Source organism: Odocoileus virginianus, chromosome 6, assembly GCF_023699985.2.
Source record: "Odocoileus virginianus isolate 20LAN1187 ecotype Illinois chromosome 6, Ovbor_1.2, whole genome shotgun sequence".
Classification (NCBI taxonomy): domain Eukaryota; kingdom Metazoa; phylum Chordata; class Mammalia; order Artiodactyla; family Cervidae; genus Odocoileus; species Odocoileus virginianus.
In genome coordinates, this window is record NC_069679.1 from 27,481,918 (window position 1) to 27,499,873 (window position 17,956).

Sequence of the window (17,956 nt, forward strand, 5' to 3'; positions counted from 1 at the left end):
CATAAGCCAAATCTCCTTTACTTAAGCTATATTTAAGTGGGTCTGTTTCTTGCAATGAAACCATTCCTAACCAAAAGAGTATTAATTGAAATGGGTTATTCTGATATAAAAACCAATTCTATATTCTATTTCAGTTATAAAAAATGTTATCATTCAAAACTAGTTTTAAGGAAACTTTTTTTTTTGGCTATGACACATGGCTTATGGGATCTTAGTTCACTGATCAGGGATGGAACCCCTGCCCCCTGCAGTGGAACCACAGAGTCTCAACTACTGGAGGCTAGGGAAGTCCTTAATGTAACTTTTGATTGTCTAGAATACTTCAATAATAAGTTTCTAAATTTAGGTGTGAAATCCTCGCCCATCCTGCTCCAAGGAAAGAATGCAAATAATGAGACAACTGAGTTTTCAAAATAACTGGGAAAGACCTACAGGCACAGCTCCAAATGTATACCTGCAGATGTACAAAGCTTCTATTTAGTTCCTTTTATCAGTTTATGTTTTTAAAAGGGGAAGGAAGTAGGGGGCTGGGATTTGGGGTTGAAAATATTTGGAAAACATGAGTAACACAAAAGTTTTTAAAAACATTTTTAAATTCCAGGGCTTCTCAGACTTTCATAAGCTAAGAAACATCAGGATACTCAGGGATGTAACATACAGTAACCCTAGATTCTTTTCTCCTCCTCAGTGTATTTGGAGCAAATCGTGTGTGTAGGTGCTAAGTCTGACTCTTTTGTGACCCCATGGACTGTAGCCCACCAGGCTCCTCTGTCTGGGATTTTCCAGGCAGAATACTGGAATGGGTTGCCATTTCCTCCTCCAGGGGATCTTCCCAACCCAGGTATCTGTGTCTCCTGCATTGACAGGAGGATTCTTATCACTGAGCCACCTGAAGCAGCCATGGTAATACTATAATAGTCTGGGAAACTAGAGGAAAGTACATCAACATAAGTTGTTCTTAAGTCTATCTGAGTTTATCCCTTTCAGTTAACCCATTAACTTCTTAGATCATATCTTAACATTTAGATCATGCCATTCCCTTGCTTAAGAAAACTACTGTTGGCTTTCCCTAAGGCATGAGTAGATTTAACTACTCAGCTCTTATCTAACTTTATTATGACCCATGGAAAAATATGAAGAGACAAAACATGTTTTAATCCAGAGTAGAAGAAATGCCAAAAAGACTTAAAACAGAAAAGTTGTGAGATATAACAAAATAGGCTACAGACTCCACAAAAGTCTGACACCACACCTCTGAGTAGCTGCCTATCCATCTCATATCTTCTCATCTTCCCTTCTCCCTCTAATCTGAAAGTAGGCATCAGTCAGTCAGTTCAGTCGCTCAGTCGTGTCTCTTTGTGATGCCATGAACCGCTCCATGTCAGGCCTTCCTGTCCATCAGAAACTCCCAGAGTTCATCCAAACTCATGTCCATTGAGTCAGTGATGCCATCCAACCATCTCATCCTCTGTCGTCCCCTTCGCCTCTTGCCCTCAATCTTTCTCAGTATCAGGGTCTTTTCAAATCAGTCAGTTCTTCACATCAGGTGGACAAAGTACTGCAGTTTCAGCTTCAACATCAGTCCTTCCAATGAACACCCAGGACTGATCTCCTTTAGGATGGACTGATTGGATCTTCTTACAGTCCAAGGGTCTCTCAAGAGTCTTCTCCAACGCCACAGTTCAAAAGGATCAATTCTTCTGCGTTCAGCTTTCTTTATAGTCCAATTCTCACATCCACACATGACCAATGGAAAAACCATAGCCTTGACTAGATGGACCTTTGTTGACAAAGTAATGTCTCTGCTTTTTAATATGCTGTCTAGTTGGTCATAACTTTCCTTCCAAGGAGTAAGCGTCTTTTAACTTCATGGCTGCAATCACCATATGCAGTGATTTTGGAGCCCAGAAAAATAAAGTCAGCCACTGTTTCCACTGTTTCCCCATCTATTTGCCATGAAGTGAAAGTAGGCACAGAAAGTTTTTATTCATTGAAAATCTGAGTAAACCTGGTCTAAATTTTTAAAATTAGAACAGCAGTTCTTTTACACTTGTAAAGGCAGCAAGTATATTACTAAACATGATTTTAAAATCTCAGCTGATTTTCCCAACACTAATTGAAATCCTAAAATAGGAAAAAAGAAAAAAATTCTTCCCCCCAGCCTACTAAACGGATCACAATCAAACTCCTCAGTGGGGCAATCAATACTGTTTATCAACCATCTTCACTTAACTTACAAATTAAATTGTGGTCCTATTATTTCCAGGATGAAACTGTTTTGGTCAGATAAGCTTTTTTACCTACTCCTGGAGCTGTTATACTCCATTCTACAGCTGAATCCTTGTATTTTTATTCCACCTAAAACACCTCTTCTCCATTTCTTGTAAGCCATTTTACTCCCAAACATCTTTCAAGGTTCACTCAGACTTGCCTGGCTAACCTCACTCATGATCACTTTCCTAGTTCTCTATATTTCCAATGGCAATCAAGAACATCTTAAAAGCACAGAGAAAGTTCCTCAGTATTTAAGCTAGACGAATTCTTGGAAAGCAAAAATAAGAGGCAGGGGGTAGGGGGGTGGTGGTGGGTGGCAAAATATGAGACAAAGTGCAGACATTTTCCTTAAAGCACAGGTAAATTCTTCGTTTTCAAAAGTGTTTTTCTTTGAGCAACATCCCCACCTTGTGGACGTCTGAAAATATAGTCAGAACCACTGTGCTGTGCTGTGCTTCCCACAAGCACAGGCAGAGAACTCACAGGCTAAGATCGACGTCATTCCCTTAGCTAATCAGAAAGCTGTTACAACCTCAGCCTGAATTTTAATGCATTTTCTCTGTAACTGGTTACTAGATTAATTTCTCTTTATCATACTGTTGAGTACCTTCAAATTCCAGGTAGAGGTTTAACAATATAGTTACTATCTTCATAAGGCAGTAATTAGAAAGAAACCAGTGAAATAAGACTAAGGTTTAGGAAAGAAACATAAAGGAGATGTTAAAAGCTTTTACCCATCTATAAATTCCATATGATGTCTCTGAAAAAATGGTCAGTCATAAAAGCCTCAGATTCTCTCTCTTCTATTATTACCTTTTTTGAGCTGTACACTATGTGGCACAATATGCATTTTCGTTCTCGTACCATAGTGACCAGATCCGAAGCACTCAAGGTCACACCTGCAATGAGGAAGTAACATTTAGTAACATTTTCTTCCCAGATATCCTGAGTTTCATCTTAACACAGCCCAAAATAGAAGTCTGCATCTCCCTCACCTCCACCCTGCTCCTACCCCAGTCTTCCCATCTTGGTAAATGAAAATTCCAATTTTGCAGGAACCTAGGGCAAAAGCTTTGGAAGCCATCCTCGATCCCTCCTTCTCATCCCATATTCACCCTCATCAGCAAATCCTGCCAGGCCCATCTTGAAGTACTTCCAAAATCTAGCCACTCTTCACAGCTCAGCACATTAAACAACTCCCATGGCACCAGTCTACTGACCTCCCTATTTCCACTCTTGTTTATACTCTCATGATCCATTCTCAAATCAGGAATCAAAGATTCTCAGAATGGGTTTCTTTCAAAATTTAAGTTAGATCACTGAGGGCTTCCCTGGTAATTCAGTTGGTAAAGAAACTGCCTGCAATGCAGGAGACCCCAGTTCAGCTCCTGGGTTGGGAAGTTCCTCTGGAGAAGGGTTAGGTCACCCACTCCAGTATTCTTGGGCTTCCCTGGTGGCTCAGATGGTAAAGCTTCTGCTTGCAATGCGGGAGACCTGGGTTTCATCCTTGGATTGGGAAGATTCCCTGGAGGACAGCATGGATGACCTGATTCCCTATTTTCACTTTTGTCTATCCTCACAATGATCTATGCTCAAATCAGCAACCAAAGATTCTCAGTTCAGTTCAGTTGCTCACTCGTGTCCGACTCTTTGCGACCCCATGGACTGCAGCATGCCAGTCCACCCTGTCCATCACCAACTCCCAGAGCTTGCTCAAACTCATGTCCATTGAGTCAGTGATGCCATCCGACCATCTCATCCTCTGTCATCCCCTTCACCTCCTGCCTTCAATCCTTCCCAGCATCAGGGGCTTTTCCAATGAGTCAGTTCTGTGCATCAGGCAGCCAAAGGATTGGAGTTTCAGCTTCAGCATCAGTCCTTCAAATAAATAGTCAGGACTGATTTTCTTTAGGATTAATTGGTTTGATCTCCTTGCAGTCCAGTCCAAGGGACTCTTAAGAGTCTTCTCCAACACCACAATTCTAAAGCATCAATTCTTACAGCGCTCAGCTTTCTTTATGGTCCAACTCTCACATCCATACATGATTACTGGAAAAATCATAGCTTTGACTAGATGGCCCTTTGTCAGCAAAGTAACATTTCTGCTTTTTAATGTACTGTCTAGGTTGGTCATAGCTTTTCTTCCAAGGAGCAAGCATCTTTTAATTTCATGGCTGCAGTCACTGTCTGCAGTGATTCTGGAGCCCCCCAAAATAAAGTCTCCTGTTATTTATAAAGATACTGTTTCTAGTGTTTCCCCATCTATTTGCCACGAAGTTATGTGGAATTCTTTTAAAATTTAAGTCAGATCATTTAACTCCTCTGCTCAAAATCTTCTAACAGATGTCCATCTCACTTATAGAAAATACAAAGTCCTTTGTCATGGAATACAAAATCCGTTTCTCTCTCACACTCTTGACTCCATGTCCGATCACTCTCCCTGTAGTGCTCGATTCAAATTACACTGCCCTCCTTCCTGCTGTTTCTTGATCACACTAGGGATTTTCCCACCTGTGGCTCTCTTTATGTCCTATTTTCTCTGCCTGGAATAGTCTTCCTTCAGATATACTTATGGTTCTCATGGGTCACTCTCTCAAGTTGCCTCGTTGGGGAGGCCTTCCCTGCCCTCCTATAGAATTGTACTTCCTGCCTCCCATTTCTTCTATTCCCCCTAATAACCTGCTTAATTTTTTACTTTTTAGTAGTACAATGGTAGACAGCTTCCAAAGATGGCCACAACATCATTCCCCACCCCATGTTCTCTCTTGCGATGTGACTTTGTCACCACTGCCCATCAAAAGGTACAGTCCCTCTCTGTGACCTGTTTTGACCAATAAAATACAATGGAAGTGACAATGCAATTTCTGAGGTCATGCCTTAAAAAAATTTGCAGCTTCGGCCTTTGCGCACTTGGAACACTTCCTCTTACAACCCAGACAAAAAACCGAGGGCACAGCTGAGAACCCAGACAACCACCAGGGCCATCTGACAGTCCCGTTGGGCTCTCCAGGCCCAGCCGCCAATGAGGTCCCAAGTGAGACCAGTTAAAGAACCAGCTAAATGAGCCCTTTTCAACCCAAAGAATTGTAAGAATCAATAAAATAACAGTTTCAAGTCAGGAATTTCACAGTAGCTTGTTAAACAGCAAGAAATATCTGTAACAAGCATCCTTTACTACCTAACACAGTATATATTGTTATTCTCTATATCCCCAATTACAAATTAAGTTCCACAAGAACAGAGACTGTATATTTAACTCACTAGTACAGGTTCTAACACTGAAAACAGTGTCTGGCATACCTTGGCACTCTGTAATTATTTACTGAATTGTTCCAAATAGGATTATCTTGGGTTATTAAATATGAGTCAGAGATAACTGGATAAATACTGAGGTTTGGATTAAGACCAGAAGGGTCTCTACAACCCTCCAGCACTACCATACTTTCTTCCTGCATCTCTGCAAGGATGCCCTACCCGAGAATTTAATTCCACTCCCCAAGCAAATTTATTTTTCTCTCCACACACACAATACCAGACTCTATTTAATAGAGTTATCTGCATCCTCATCTGGGCTTTAAGTTCCTTATGGGACTTAAAACTGTGAGGTAATGAAGTTATAAACTACCCTAATTTAATCTATAACGCCCTAGACAACATGGTGAAAGAACCAAATGAAAAAGCCTAAAGGTCCTCTACTTCTCTTGACACACAGTAGTTTCTTTCTATTGCAACCCATTCCATACCACTATTGAATGTCTGAAATAATTATACTCAATAACAAAGTATCAAAACAAAAATGTAGGATAAAATCGTGAACCTTGGAGAAAGCTGAATGTCAACTAGCTACTAAAACAAAGAAATGTACCTTTATGGACAGATATAGTACTATTTATGCCTTCAATATTACTAATTTATCCTAAATCTCAAAATTAACACAAACCACCCTAGTGCTAAGTGTCAAAGCATAATTATTCTTCTAATTCTCTCTTAACATTTACTTTAACTTTAGTTACTATTTACAAGGACTATTTTGTTATTTCGTTCAGCAAGCATTGTTCTAGGAGTTGCATAAACAGTGATAAAGATGATATAGCCAGAAATGTTTTTAATACTGCTTCAAATTATTACCCATTAAAGCAAAACAGAATCTTGGAAGCAATAAAATCAATGAAAAAGTGAGATTTTCTGGCACAAGCAACAGTTCATTTTCCTTTTCAAGAGCTTCATGTTTCTAACTTGCATAAATTAAGTTTCATTTTTGTAAAAATTTCAACTTTTGTAAAAAAGCAAAAAGTGTAAACTGCTAACAAAGTAATTACTAAGAAGGACCTTGTATTTAAAAACACTGAGTTGATATGATTCCAGCTAAAAAGACAAAAGCACTTTAACTTGCACATCCCTAAACTGGGTAAAAATATAATTTCCATTACAGTTTCTGAAATACTGAAATTAACTCACAGCCTTCCATTTGGGAACCACTGCTCTACTTAATGGTCTTAACAAGGATTAGAAGTCAAGGAAATAGAAACCATCCAACTCTGCAATCTCAAAATGCTTGAGAGGTTACATTATACAGGTCAAGTAAGTGTGAATAAACAACTGCTGTCCTCATTTGGACCACCTTATATGCCCCCCATGTCACTTAAATATACTCATTATGTAATCTTTCAAATTTTCTCCAATGAATTATGAGAAACACCTGCAATATTTCTTAGTTATAAGTCTAAAAAAAAATCCTATAGTAAGTACCTTTTCTCAACATCTTGATAACTATCCTAGTACAATTATCATTCTCATAGGCAAAAACATATCAGATTCTTTCCTTTCAGTGTCTCACATTTAGTCAACAAATCCTGACAAATTTCAATTTTTAAATTTTATGTTATATACTCTTCAATGTGATAAACCTGCAGGAACTTATTTCTATTCTTCTCCCTTCCCCCAACTGCTATACTCACTAACATTTCCTGCCCTAACTCTTGCTCCCGATATATGAACAAGTTTTAAAGCAGTTCATAGAATCACCTACATAGCTTATAAATAAAAAGAAATACAGCTGTTAAGGCAGAGAAGAACTATTACTGCATTAGAGTCTCCAGACATTCCACTCTGCACTTCACCATGCTCTCCCCGTCCTTCAGCTAGTTTCTCAAAAGTGACTTAAACTGGTCAGCAAGTCAGCCTTTAAGCAATCACTATCTCTAACACTGTAGTCCATCTCAAACATCAATATCAGATTATTCCTCTAAATATTTATGAAACTCAAGGCTGGAAAACATCATTTAGTGTCAAAGAACTTTATCTGAAATATTTTCACATTATCCCATTTAACTGTTAAAACAACCTGCTACCTAAGTAATAACAGGTTGTTTGATGGTGGGTATGTCTGATCTCCCTGACCTTACCATGAGGAAGGAATCTGTTTTTTCATATACCTATAACATAGATTACAATTAAGCACAGTAGTACTTAAGATATTTCAAATTTGATATAAAGCCAAATGACAATAATATACTGTAAAATGCCGAAGAACAAAAGCTTAATTATTGGTTTCTTGGGGGTAGGGGGACTGGTACTCAGATTAGAATCCTTTTTCTGAATTTCACAGATAACTTTCTGTGTCTCCACCTTAACCCCGAAAGAAAACTAATGGACTTCTGGTGATCAAGACAGAATAACAGAAAGACAGTGTTCAGCAACAGAACAAATTTCTGCCATTACCCCTAGGTTGGCCAGTTTATGGATCAAAGATATGAATGGCACTTCCAAAAAGTCCTCACTTTGTTGAGTAGGACTCCCCAGAAAGTTTCAAGGCTCCTAGCTAAGGAAGGCATTTTAGTAAAGTGACAAGAAAGGTCAGGAAGCATTTTGGGGCACAGGAACCTATAACCATAACTTTCAAAGACTGTCCTATTTACTAGGTCTGAGTTCTGGCTGGCTCTTGTTTCCCAAGGCAAGTGATTGCTGGTTTCCTGAATCCAGTATATTTGATGGAGCATAAGCTCATAAGCATTTACTTACTATCATTTTTATATTATCTGCCCTAACACAACACTCAGCAGGAATATATATATACCAACCACTCTTTACTAGAAAACACACGGTTAAAACAAAGACAGGAAGTTAAGGCTGCGACTCAGGAAAAGTGATTCAAAGTCAAGCATCCAATTAATGAAGCTGTTCAGACTGCCCATCACTAGGCAAGAAAATAGACAGGGCAGACTACAATCTGATTCTTTATCTTGGAATCAGAACTATGATCAGATTCCAATACTTGTCAATTCTGGAACTTGGAAACATTATGTCCTAGAGGGAGAAATAACTGAGAAACAAAGTGTAAAACGTCAGCTCTAACAAAGTAACAAAAATGCTATCTAAGGTTACCATCAGGTAACAGAGTTGGTCATAAGTCCAAAGATAATTTATACAAACACTTTTAAAAGTTTAACTGAGTAGCTTGTTGCATTTATTTAATAGTTTTATTTCCAGCCCACCTGGGCTTCCCAGGACGCACACTGGTAAAGAATCCACCCGCCAACGCAGGCAACGTGGGTTTGACCCCTAGGTGGGAAAGATCCCCTGGAGGAGGAAAGGGCAACCCACTCCAGTATTCTTGCCTGGGAAATTCCATGGACACAGGAGGCTGATAGAGGTTCCAAAGAGTTGAACATGACTGAGCGACTAACATTTTAAAAGTCTGCATTCCTGTATTCAACATATCATAGCAACCCCAAAGATCCACAAAGCAATTTTAAGTTCTATAACATGAATTACAATCACTGCAAGCTGAGGAGGGCTTGACAATTGTTCACCATTCTTCTCAAAAAGCTTTGTTGTTCTCCATGCATCTTACTGATAATGGTTCATTCAATAATTTTCATCCACTTTATACAAGTATGATTATAACAGCAATTGTTTTCTTTTTTTTTCTTTATTTTTTTCCATTTATTTTTATTAGTTGGAGGCTAATTACTTTACAACATTGCAGTGGTTTTTGTCATACATTGAAATGAATTAGCCATGGATTTACAAGCAATTGTTTTCATAATTCTTTTTACAGAAAAGTCAATGGGTGATCATATCACAATATTGGTGTAATGTGTAACATAGTAAAGCATTTACTTTAGTAGTTTTAATTAATGTTAATAGCTTTCTAAATGCCTTTGTCTTGTATTTTAAAAAATCCTTAAGGCTCTGAAAAGGTCACCATATATTTTAGTATATTTTAAGAAGGAATTTATGTGCTAGTAAAGTAGTGGTTTAAAGGGCTTCCCAAGTGGTGCTAGTTGTGAAGAATCCACCCACCAACGTAGGAGAGTTCAGAGATGCAGGTTTGATTCCTGGGTGGGGAAGATCCCCTGGAGAAGGGAGTGACTATCCACTCTAGTATTCTTGTCTAGAGAATCCCAGGGACAGAGAAGCCTGACGGACTACAGTCCAAAGGGTCGCAAAAAGTCAGATACCACTGAAGTGACTTGTCAGGAACGCACAAAGTAGTGGTATCTGCAAATTTAGTTTACTAAAAGTTCACATTTGCTTTTCATTTTTCTTTTCACAGCTATTTGTAAGGCCTCCTCAGACAACCATTTTGCCTTTTGGCATTTCTTTTCCATGGGGATGGACTTGATTCCTGTCTCCTGTACCATGTCACGAACCTCCGTCCACACTTCATCAGGCACTCTATCAGATCTAGTCCCTTAAATCTATTTCTCACTTCCACTGTATAGTCATAAGGGATTTGATTTAGGTCATACCTGAATGGTCTAGTGGTTTTCCCTACTTTCTTCAATTTAAGTCTGAATTTGGCAATAATGAGTTCATGATCTGAGCCACAGTCAGCTCCCGGTCTTGTTTTTGCTGACTGTATAGAGCTTCTCCATCTTTGGCTGCAAAGAATATAATCAAGCTGATTTCAGTGTTGACCATCTGGTGCTGTCCATGTGTAGAGTTATTGACTACGCCAAAGCCTTCAGTGTGGATCACAATAAACTGTGGAAAATTCTGAAGGAGATGGGAATACCAGACCACCTGACCTGCCTCTTGAGAAACCTGTATGCAGATCAGGAAGCAACAGTTAGAACTGGACATGGACCAACAGACTGGTTCCAAATAGGAAGAGGAGTACGTCAAGGCTGTATATTGTCACCCTGCTTATTTAACTTAAATGCACAGTACATCTTGAGAAACGCTGGGCTGGAAGAAGCACAAGCTGCAATCAAGATTGCCAGGAGAAATATCAACAACCTCAGATATGCAGATGACACCACCCTTATGGCAGAAAGTGAAGAGGAACTGAAAAGTCTCTTGATAAAAGTGAAAGAGGAGAGTGAAAAAGTTGGTTTAAAGCTCAACATTCAGAAAACTAAGATCATGGCATCTGGTCCCATCACTTCATGGGAAATATATGGGGAAACAGTAGAAACAGTGTCAGACTTTATTTTTTTGGGCTCCAAAATCACTGCAGATGGTGATTGCAGCCACGAAATTAAAAGACGCTTACTTCTTGGAAGGAAAGTTATGACCAACCTAGATAGCGTATTAAAAAGCAGAGACATTACTTTGCCAACAAAGGTTCATCTGGTCAAGGCTATGGTTTTTCCAGTGGTCATGTATGGATGTGAGAGTTGGACTGTGAAGAAAGCTGAGTGCCGAAAAATTGATGCTTTTGGACTGTGGTGTTGGAGAAGACTCTTGAGAGTCCCTTTGACTGCAAGGAGATCCAACCAGTCCATCCTAAAGGAGATCAGTCCTGGGTGTTAATTGGAAGTTGAAACTCCAATACTTTGGCCACCTCACTCGAAGAGTTGACTCACTGGAAAAGACCCTGAGGCAGGGAGGGATTGATTGGGGGCAGGATGAGAAGGGGATGAGATGGCTGGATGGCGTCACCAACTCGATGGACAAGAGTTTTGAGTAAACTCTGGGAATTGGTGATGGACAGGGAGGCCTGGTGTGCTGCAATTCATGGGATCGCAGAGAGTCGGACATGACTGAGCGACTGAACTGAGCTGAACTGAAAAGTTCACATGCATTCTGGAATGAGGCAATGACATATCCAAAATGTCAGCAATGTAGTAAAAAATATGTTTAGACAAAATTAGCTGCTGTTAAAAAGTATAGTATTCCAAGGGCTTGAAAAATATCCCAGGCTCAAACTTAGCTTAAAAGTATCAGCCTAAAAAGAATACCTGTATGATTTATCCTCCTAAGTCGTCTCAGCAAACCCTATGAAACTTGCTGAAAGCTTGGCCTCTCTACACCACTGCCAAATGAAACCCTGGAGACAAGAGTTTTGGGTAAAGCTGAAAATGATAGCTTTACTGCTTTGCCAAGCAAAGGAAGACACACCCTGGTATTTGCCTCAAAAAACTGTCTCAACTTGATGAGGGTTTTCATAACAGTGGCTCAAAGGTGGGGTCTCTGACAAGACTAGGGTGTGAATGCCCATAATCTCATCTCAGGTGGTCTCAGTCTCCTAATCTTGATGAGCTTCTCTGATCTTTAATCTTGCCTCAGGTGGTTTCTTGGCTGCTCCTCCCTTGACTAGCAACTGTTTGAATAGTCCTTTAGAACTCTAGGAAGATCACAGAAACTAGAGTCCTGACTGCAAGAAATGGAAGACAGAAAGGCCTCTGTGCCTGGGAGCCCCACAAGGCCCTGCCAAGTTTCAAAACTACTTGAGAAAAAAAAAATATTTGAGAGGGAATCCTGTACTTTTCCTAGTTCCTTATACCCACAGCCACAGTAATCTCTTTAAAATGCAAACCCGATCATAACAGTCCCTTGATTTTTGTCCCTATATTGTATCTTGGAAAATTGCAAAGGCAGAAATGTTAAAAGAATTTTATAGTGAATATCCTACATCCAGTTTACTGTATACCCACACGTTGTTGTTGTTCAGTCGCCAAGTTGTGTCAGACGCTTTGCACCCCCATGGACTGGAGCACACCAGGTGTCCCTGTCCTTCACTATCTCCTAGCATTTGCTCAAAATCACCTCCACTGAGTTGGTGATGCCATCCAACCATCTCATCTTCTGTTGCCCCCTGCTCCTTTTACCTTCAATCTTTCCCAGAATCAGGGTCTTTTTCAATGAGTCAACTCTGGATTGTCAGATTTTTCTTTCAGTATTTTAAACTCTATTCACTCTGCTCCATTTTAATTTTTCTATACTTCAGTTTCCACATTTATAGAATAAAAATATCAGTACCAATGTCAGAGGGCTGCTACGAGGAGTCCTCTATAAATTAGAAAATCCATATTGTTTTATACAAAGCAGGTACTAAATCTTTTCTATATTTAGTAACTAGTATAATTATTTGCTTAATGAATGCCTCTTCCAATAGAGTGCAAGCTCTATGATGGCAAGCAGGAATGCCTGTGTGGTTCACCATTTTATTCCCATTACCTGGCACATCATCTGGTACAGAATAGGTATTCAATATCTATTGAATGAATGAGCAGAAATCAGCAAAGATATTTGGACTAGAGACAATAAAAACTGGAGCATAACCTTCAAGAGTATTATTGCTTTAGGTTATACTACTAAGATATACACACACGTAGAAGATCCCTACTGGAATACCCAAGAACTATTAACAGTCACTGCCTCTGGGAAAAGGATCTGAGGACCTGGGGGCCAAGGATTTACTTTTACTATAAGCCCTTTTGCACTTTCTTCCCTATACACAAATCCAACCAACCACGATGGTAAAAAACCTCAGTATTTTTTTTTTAATTTGCATGTAAGTGGACTCACGCAGTTCAAATTCATGTTGTTCAATGGTTAACTGTATTATCATTTTTAAAATAAAAGCAATTTTTAAAACTCATAATATCAAGAAGTTTGACTTCTACATATTTTGAACTTTCAGAGTGGTTCTAATCTGGCTATCACACGACATAGATCAATTTCAATTTACTGATACTCCAAAAAGTGTAATTTCACTAGATACTGATTATCCACCTAAAAAGATACAAGGGGAAAAATAGTATAACTACCAAGAGTAATAACAATTTTACATTTATACACTAGTTTATAGTTTACAAAATATGGTGGGAAACTGTGTGACCTTGGAATTAAACAAAAATAGCTAATATGTTTACCACCTTGAGTAAATTCTGATCTCTTTGAGAGATCAGAACAATGCCACCTAGTTATCAGAGCTTCACTTTAAAAAAAAAAAAGACAATTTCTTGCAGTGAGTGTTGTCTTTTTAAAGGTAATTATTTGTGGAATAGTTAACACTAGTTTTAAAGTTATAAAGGTACAAAAGGGATTCAGTTCAGTTCAGTCGCTCAATCATGTCCGACTCTTTGAGACCCCATGAATCGTAGCACGCCAGGCCTCCCTGTCCATCACCAACTCCCAGAGTTTACTCAAACTCATGTCCATCGAGTTGGTGACGCCATCTAGCCATCTCATCCTCTGTCGTCCCCTTCTCCTCCTGTCCCCAACCCCTCCCAGCATCAGGGTCTTTTCCAATGAGTCAACTCTTCGAGTGAGGTGGCCAAAGTATTGGAGTTTCAGCTTCAGCATCAGTTCTTCCAATGAACACCCAGGGCTGATCTCCTTTAGGATGGACTGGTTGGATCTCCTTGCAGTCAAAGGGACTCTCAAGAGTCTTCTCCAACACCACAGTCCAAAAGCATCAATTTTTCGGCACTCAGCTTTCTTCACAGTCCAACTCTCACATCCATACATGACCACTGGAAAAACCATAGCCTTGACCAGATGAACCTTTGTTGGCAAAGTAATGTCTCTGCTTTTTAATACGCTATCTAGGTTGGTCATAACTTTCCTTCCAAGAAGTAAGCGTCTTTTAATTTCGTGGCTGCAATCACCATCTGCAGTGATTTTGGAGCCCAAAAAAATAAAGCCTGAAACTGCTTCCACTGTTTCCCCATCTATTTCCCATGAAGTGATGGGACCATGCCATGCCATGATCTTAGTTTTCTGAATGTTGAGCTTTAAGCCAACTTTTTCACTCTCCACTTCCACTTTCATCAAGAGGCTTACTAGTTCCTCTTCACTCTCAGCCATAAGGGTGGTGTCATCTGCATATCTGAGGTTACATCTGGTTTTAAGGAGGTGAAATGCAGTTTCATAAAGAAGCACTCAGACTTAACTACCATAACCCACTAAGCAATCTCACCATCACTACTGGGGGGAAACTACAGTACGCAGTCTGATCTTTGACACAGTCCCCAAAGTGTTTACCTGAACGAATCAAGTATTACCTCTACCTTCAACTTTATAGTAACATGTTAAATGATAACACTAAGAATCAATCAGAGATCTGGATAACTGTATTACTCTCATTGAGTCATGATGAAAAAAGAAGAGAAAAAAGGTAACTTCTAGATTTAAAAAGACTTCAAGAGATATAACAGTCAACTCAATGCATAGACGGATCAAAAATTGTAAAAACAAGAAAATGGGATAATTTGGGGAAATTTTTAATAAGGATCAGGTATTAGATAACATAAACTGTTGTTCAGTGTGATTATTATATACGGTTACATAGAAAAAATTTTCTTTTCATTAGAGACACATATTTAAGTATTTAGGGTGAAATATCAGGAATAAAAATAGCAAATACAGCAAACTATTAAGGAATTTTAAAACCTGAGTGATCAATTTACAGGGGGTTCAAAATGTTATCTTCCCTACTTTTCTGGATGCTTAAAAGTTTTCATAATAAAAAATAAAACAAAAAAGCTTACAAAAAAAGAGAAAATTATTCCTCTTCCACTCCTGTTTCCTAGCCACCCCCACTTCATCACTGTTTCTTATGTATTCTAACAGAGATATTCTATGCATATATATACATACAATAATCACCAGAGTTCTTCCTTTTTAAATATCTTCCTTTCAATCAAAGCAACTGGATTTGAACTAACCTGATCAGACTCTACACGTCCTAACTCCTTCCAAGCCACTTTAAAACCATCTAGTATCTTTAATTAGGCTATCATTTTCTAGACTCAATAGTAAACTCTAGAAACTGTAACTGTAGTGTAGCTGCTTCTCAACAAAAGTGCTTAACAATATCTAACTTGATGTAACATGGAGAAAATAACCTTTCCATCGTATTTGAATTTCACCACTTCCCTAGCTAGGTTAGGCAAATTATCATCAAACTTTCAGCGACCTCATCTGAAATGTGCGCCAAAAAAAAAAAAAAAAAAAAATTTCCATTATAATATCTCATTAATTTTTTGTGACAGACCTGAGTGTATCTGGCACATGTGTAGTAGGTGCTAGATAAACCCTAACTGAACCTAATTATCTTCTGTTGTTTCACTAACTTGAGACCAGGGTTTAAAACAAATTTTAAGATTTTCCAAGGGGCTTAGAATAGTATTAGGCTCTTGGTAAGTGTCAAAAGTTATTTTGTCTTGAGTAAATCTGATATAAAACTTTATGGTGGATAAAGACATTTGCTAGATTAAGAGAAATTTCCTTAACTACCATGGAGTTCCAAATTGTTAAAAGCCATGGAAATAAACTTCCAACAAGACGGCTTAATCTGATTCTCAAAGATGATTAAATTGAGCAGACTGAAGGGGGAGTGGCGTGCAAAACATTTCCTCTCCATAATTATGCACTGAGATTCGGACTAAATGTTAAATTGACACACAGTAAGCTCTTCTTAATTAGTAGCTATTATTAAGACGCATCCCACCAAGGAGTCCGAAGGAGGAAAAAGAACAGAGGCTGTCTGTCACAAGAGGTGGAAAGGTGTCCGCGGCCTGAGACCCGTAGGCCTTTAAGGGGTACCTGAGTCTATGGGCTCCCTGTTGCCCTGGGGGGCGAAAGTCAGCGACCTCCCCGAAAGGTCAAGCCTCTGAAGCCACGCTTCCCGCCGGAGCTGGGAGCAGAGCCGGAACGCCCCCGCGAGACACTGTATCCCGAGGCTAGAAGCACCGCCGGCCCGTAATCCCGCGCGACCCCTTCAAGAGAGGACGACCCGCAGCCCCCGCGCCGCAGCCCTCAGGAGCAGAGACCCGCCGCTTCCTGCACCCCCACAGCCTCCCTACAGCGGCAGACCCCTAGGTCCCTGGGGTTCCGATACGCCTGGGCGCCGCTGGGCCCTTTGATACTCACACTCACAGCCGACCCCTCTTACTCCATCAGGCCCCCGAGGCGCCGGCGAGGGAGCCCACTGACGCCCCAGCCACCCCCCTCAGCTTTGGGTCCGGCGGCCCGCTCCGGACCCGCTCCCCACCGGGAAACCCCGCCGCCGCCGCCGCCAGAGCGCAGGCGCACAGCGCTTCCGTCGCTCTCACTCCCCCCGCTATGGTCCGCCTTTCTCAACAACCTAGCTTTATTTGAACACAGGAGAGTGAACAACGGACACAGAGGAACAAGGCTTTACCTCAAAACAATGGAAGATCAAAAGGCAGACCAGCTGGCAGAATTATCCCGCTGCACCGGACTCTGCTGTAACGCTGTAAACAGCCTCCCTCGTTTTTTCCCCATTCTTTTTGCTTTTTTTAGGCTTCCCTCTTGCTCCTACACTCTTCCTAAGTTCTGACCGTTCCCCGAGGCAGTGGAAACTGTTGTGGCTAAATTTCCAATCACTCTTTCCTTGTAAAATTTACTGAAGCTTACTGAAAGTTGCAAAAGCTTCAGGACAGACAGTCCCGAGTTCAAATCTTGACTTCAGTTCAGTTCAGTTGCTCAGTCCTGTCCGACTCTTTGAGACCCCATGAATTGCACCACGCCAGGCCTCACTGTCCATCACCAACTCCCAGAGTTTACTCAAACCCATGTCCATCGAGTCGGTGATGCCATCCAGCCATCTCATCCTCTGTCGTCCCCTTCTCCTCCTGCCCCCAATCCTTCCCAGCACCAGGGTCTTTTCCAATGAGTCAGCTCTTCATATCAGGTGGCCAAAGTATTGGAGTTTCAGCTTCAGCATCAGTCCTTCCAATGAACACCCAGGACTGATCTCCTTTAGGATGGACTGGTTGGATCTTGCAGTCCAAGGGACTCTCAAGAGTCTTCTCCAACACCACAGTCCAAAAGCATCAATTTTTCGGCGCTCAGCTTTCTTTATAGTCCAATTCTCACATCCATACATAGCTACTGGAAAAACCATAGCCTTGACTAGACGGACCTTTGTCAGCAAAGTAATGTCTCTGCTTTTTAATATGCTATCTAGGTTGATCATAACTTTCCTTTCAAGGAGTAAGTGTCTTTTAATTTCATGGCTGCAATCACTATCTGCAGTGATTTTGGAGCCCCCCAAAATAAATTCTGACCCTGTTTCTACTGTTTCCCCATCTATTTCCCATGAAGTGATGGGACCAGATGCCATGATCTTAGTTTTCTGAATGTTGAGCTTTAAACCAACTTTTTCACTCTCCTCTTACACTTTTATCAAGAGACTTTTCAGTTCCTCTTCACTTTCTGCCATAAGGGTGGTGTCATCTGCATATCGAGGTTATTGATATTTCTTCCAGCAATCTTGATTCCAGCTTGTGCTTCTTCCAGCCCAGCGTTTCTCAAGATGTACTGTGCATTTAAGTTAAATAAGCAGGGTGACAATATACAGCATTGACGTACTCCTTTTCCTATTTGGAACCAGTCTGTTGGTCCATGTCCAGTTCTAACTGTTGCTTCCTGATCTGCATACAGGTTTCTCAAGAGGCAGGTCAGGTGGTCTGGTATTCCC

The 17,956-nt window shown here is 40.3% G+C and overlaps 1 protein-coding gene across 5 annotated transcripts in view; it reads right to left on the reverse strand.

The window, feature by feature from the left end:
* ZNF106 (zinc finger protein 106) overlaps positions 1 to 16,504 on the reverse strand; it is a 55,063-nt gene extending 38,559 nt beyond the window's left edge. Inside the window, exons 1-3 of one of the 5 annotated variants that reach the window (XM_070469074.1) lie at positions 16,384 to 16,503; positions 10,029 to 10,160; positions 3,088 to 3,173 (exon numbers count right to left, since the gene is read on the reverse strand). In XM_070469074.1, coding sequence (XP_070325175.1) covers positions 3,088 to 3,141 — 54 coding nt within the window. In that variant the 5' untranslated portion in view covers positions 3,142 to 3,173; positions 10,029 to 10,160; positions 16,384 to 16,503. Of the gene's footprint in view, positions 1 to 3,087; positions 3,174 to 10,028; positions 10,161 to 16,383 lie in introns of all 5 variants that reach the window. The other 4 variants (XM_020906763.2, XM_020906764.2, XM_070469075.1 and 1 more) reach the window with 4 other exon arrangements.
* Positions 16,505 to 17,956: the final 1,452 nt, after the last annotated feature.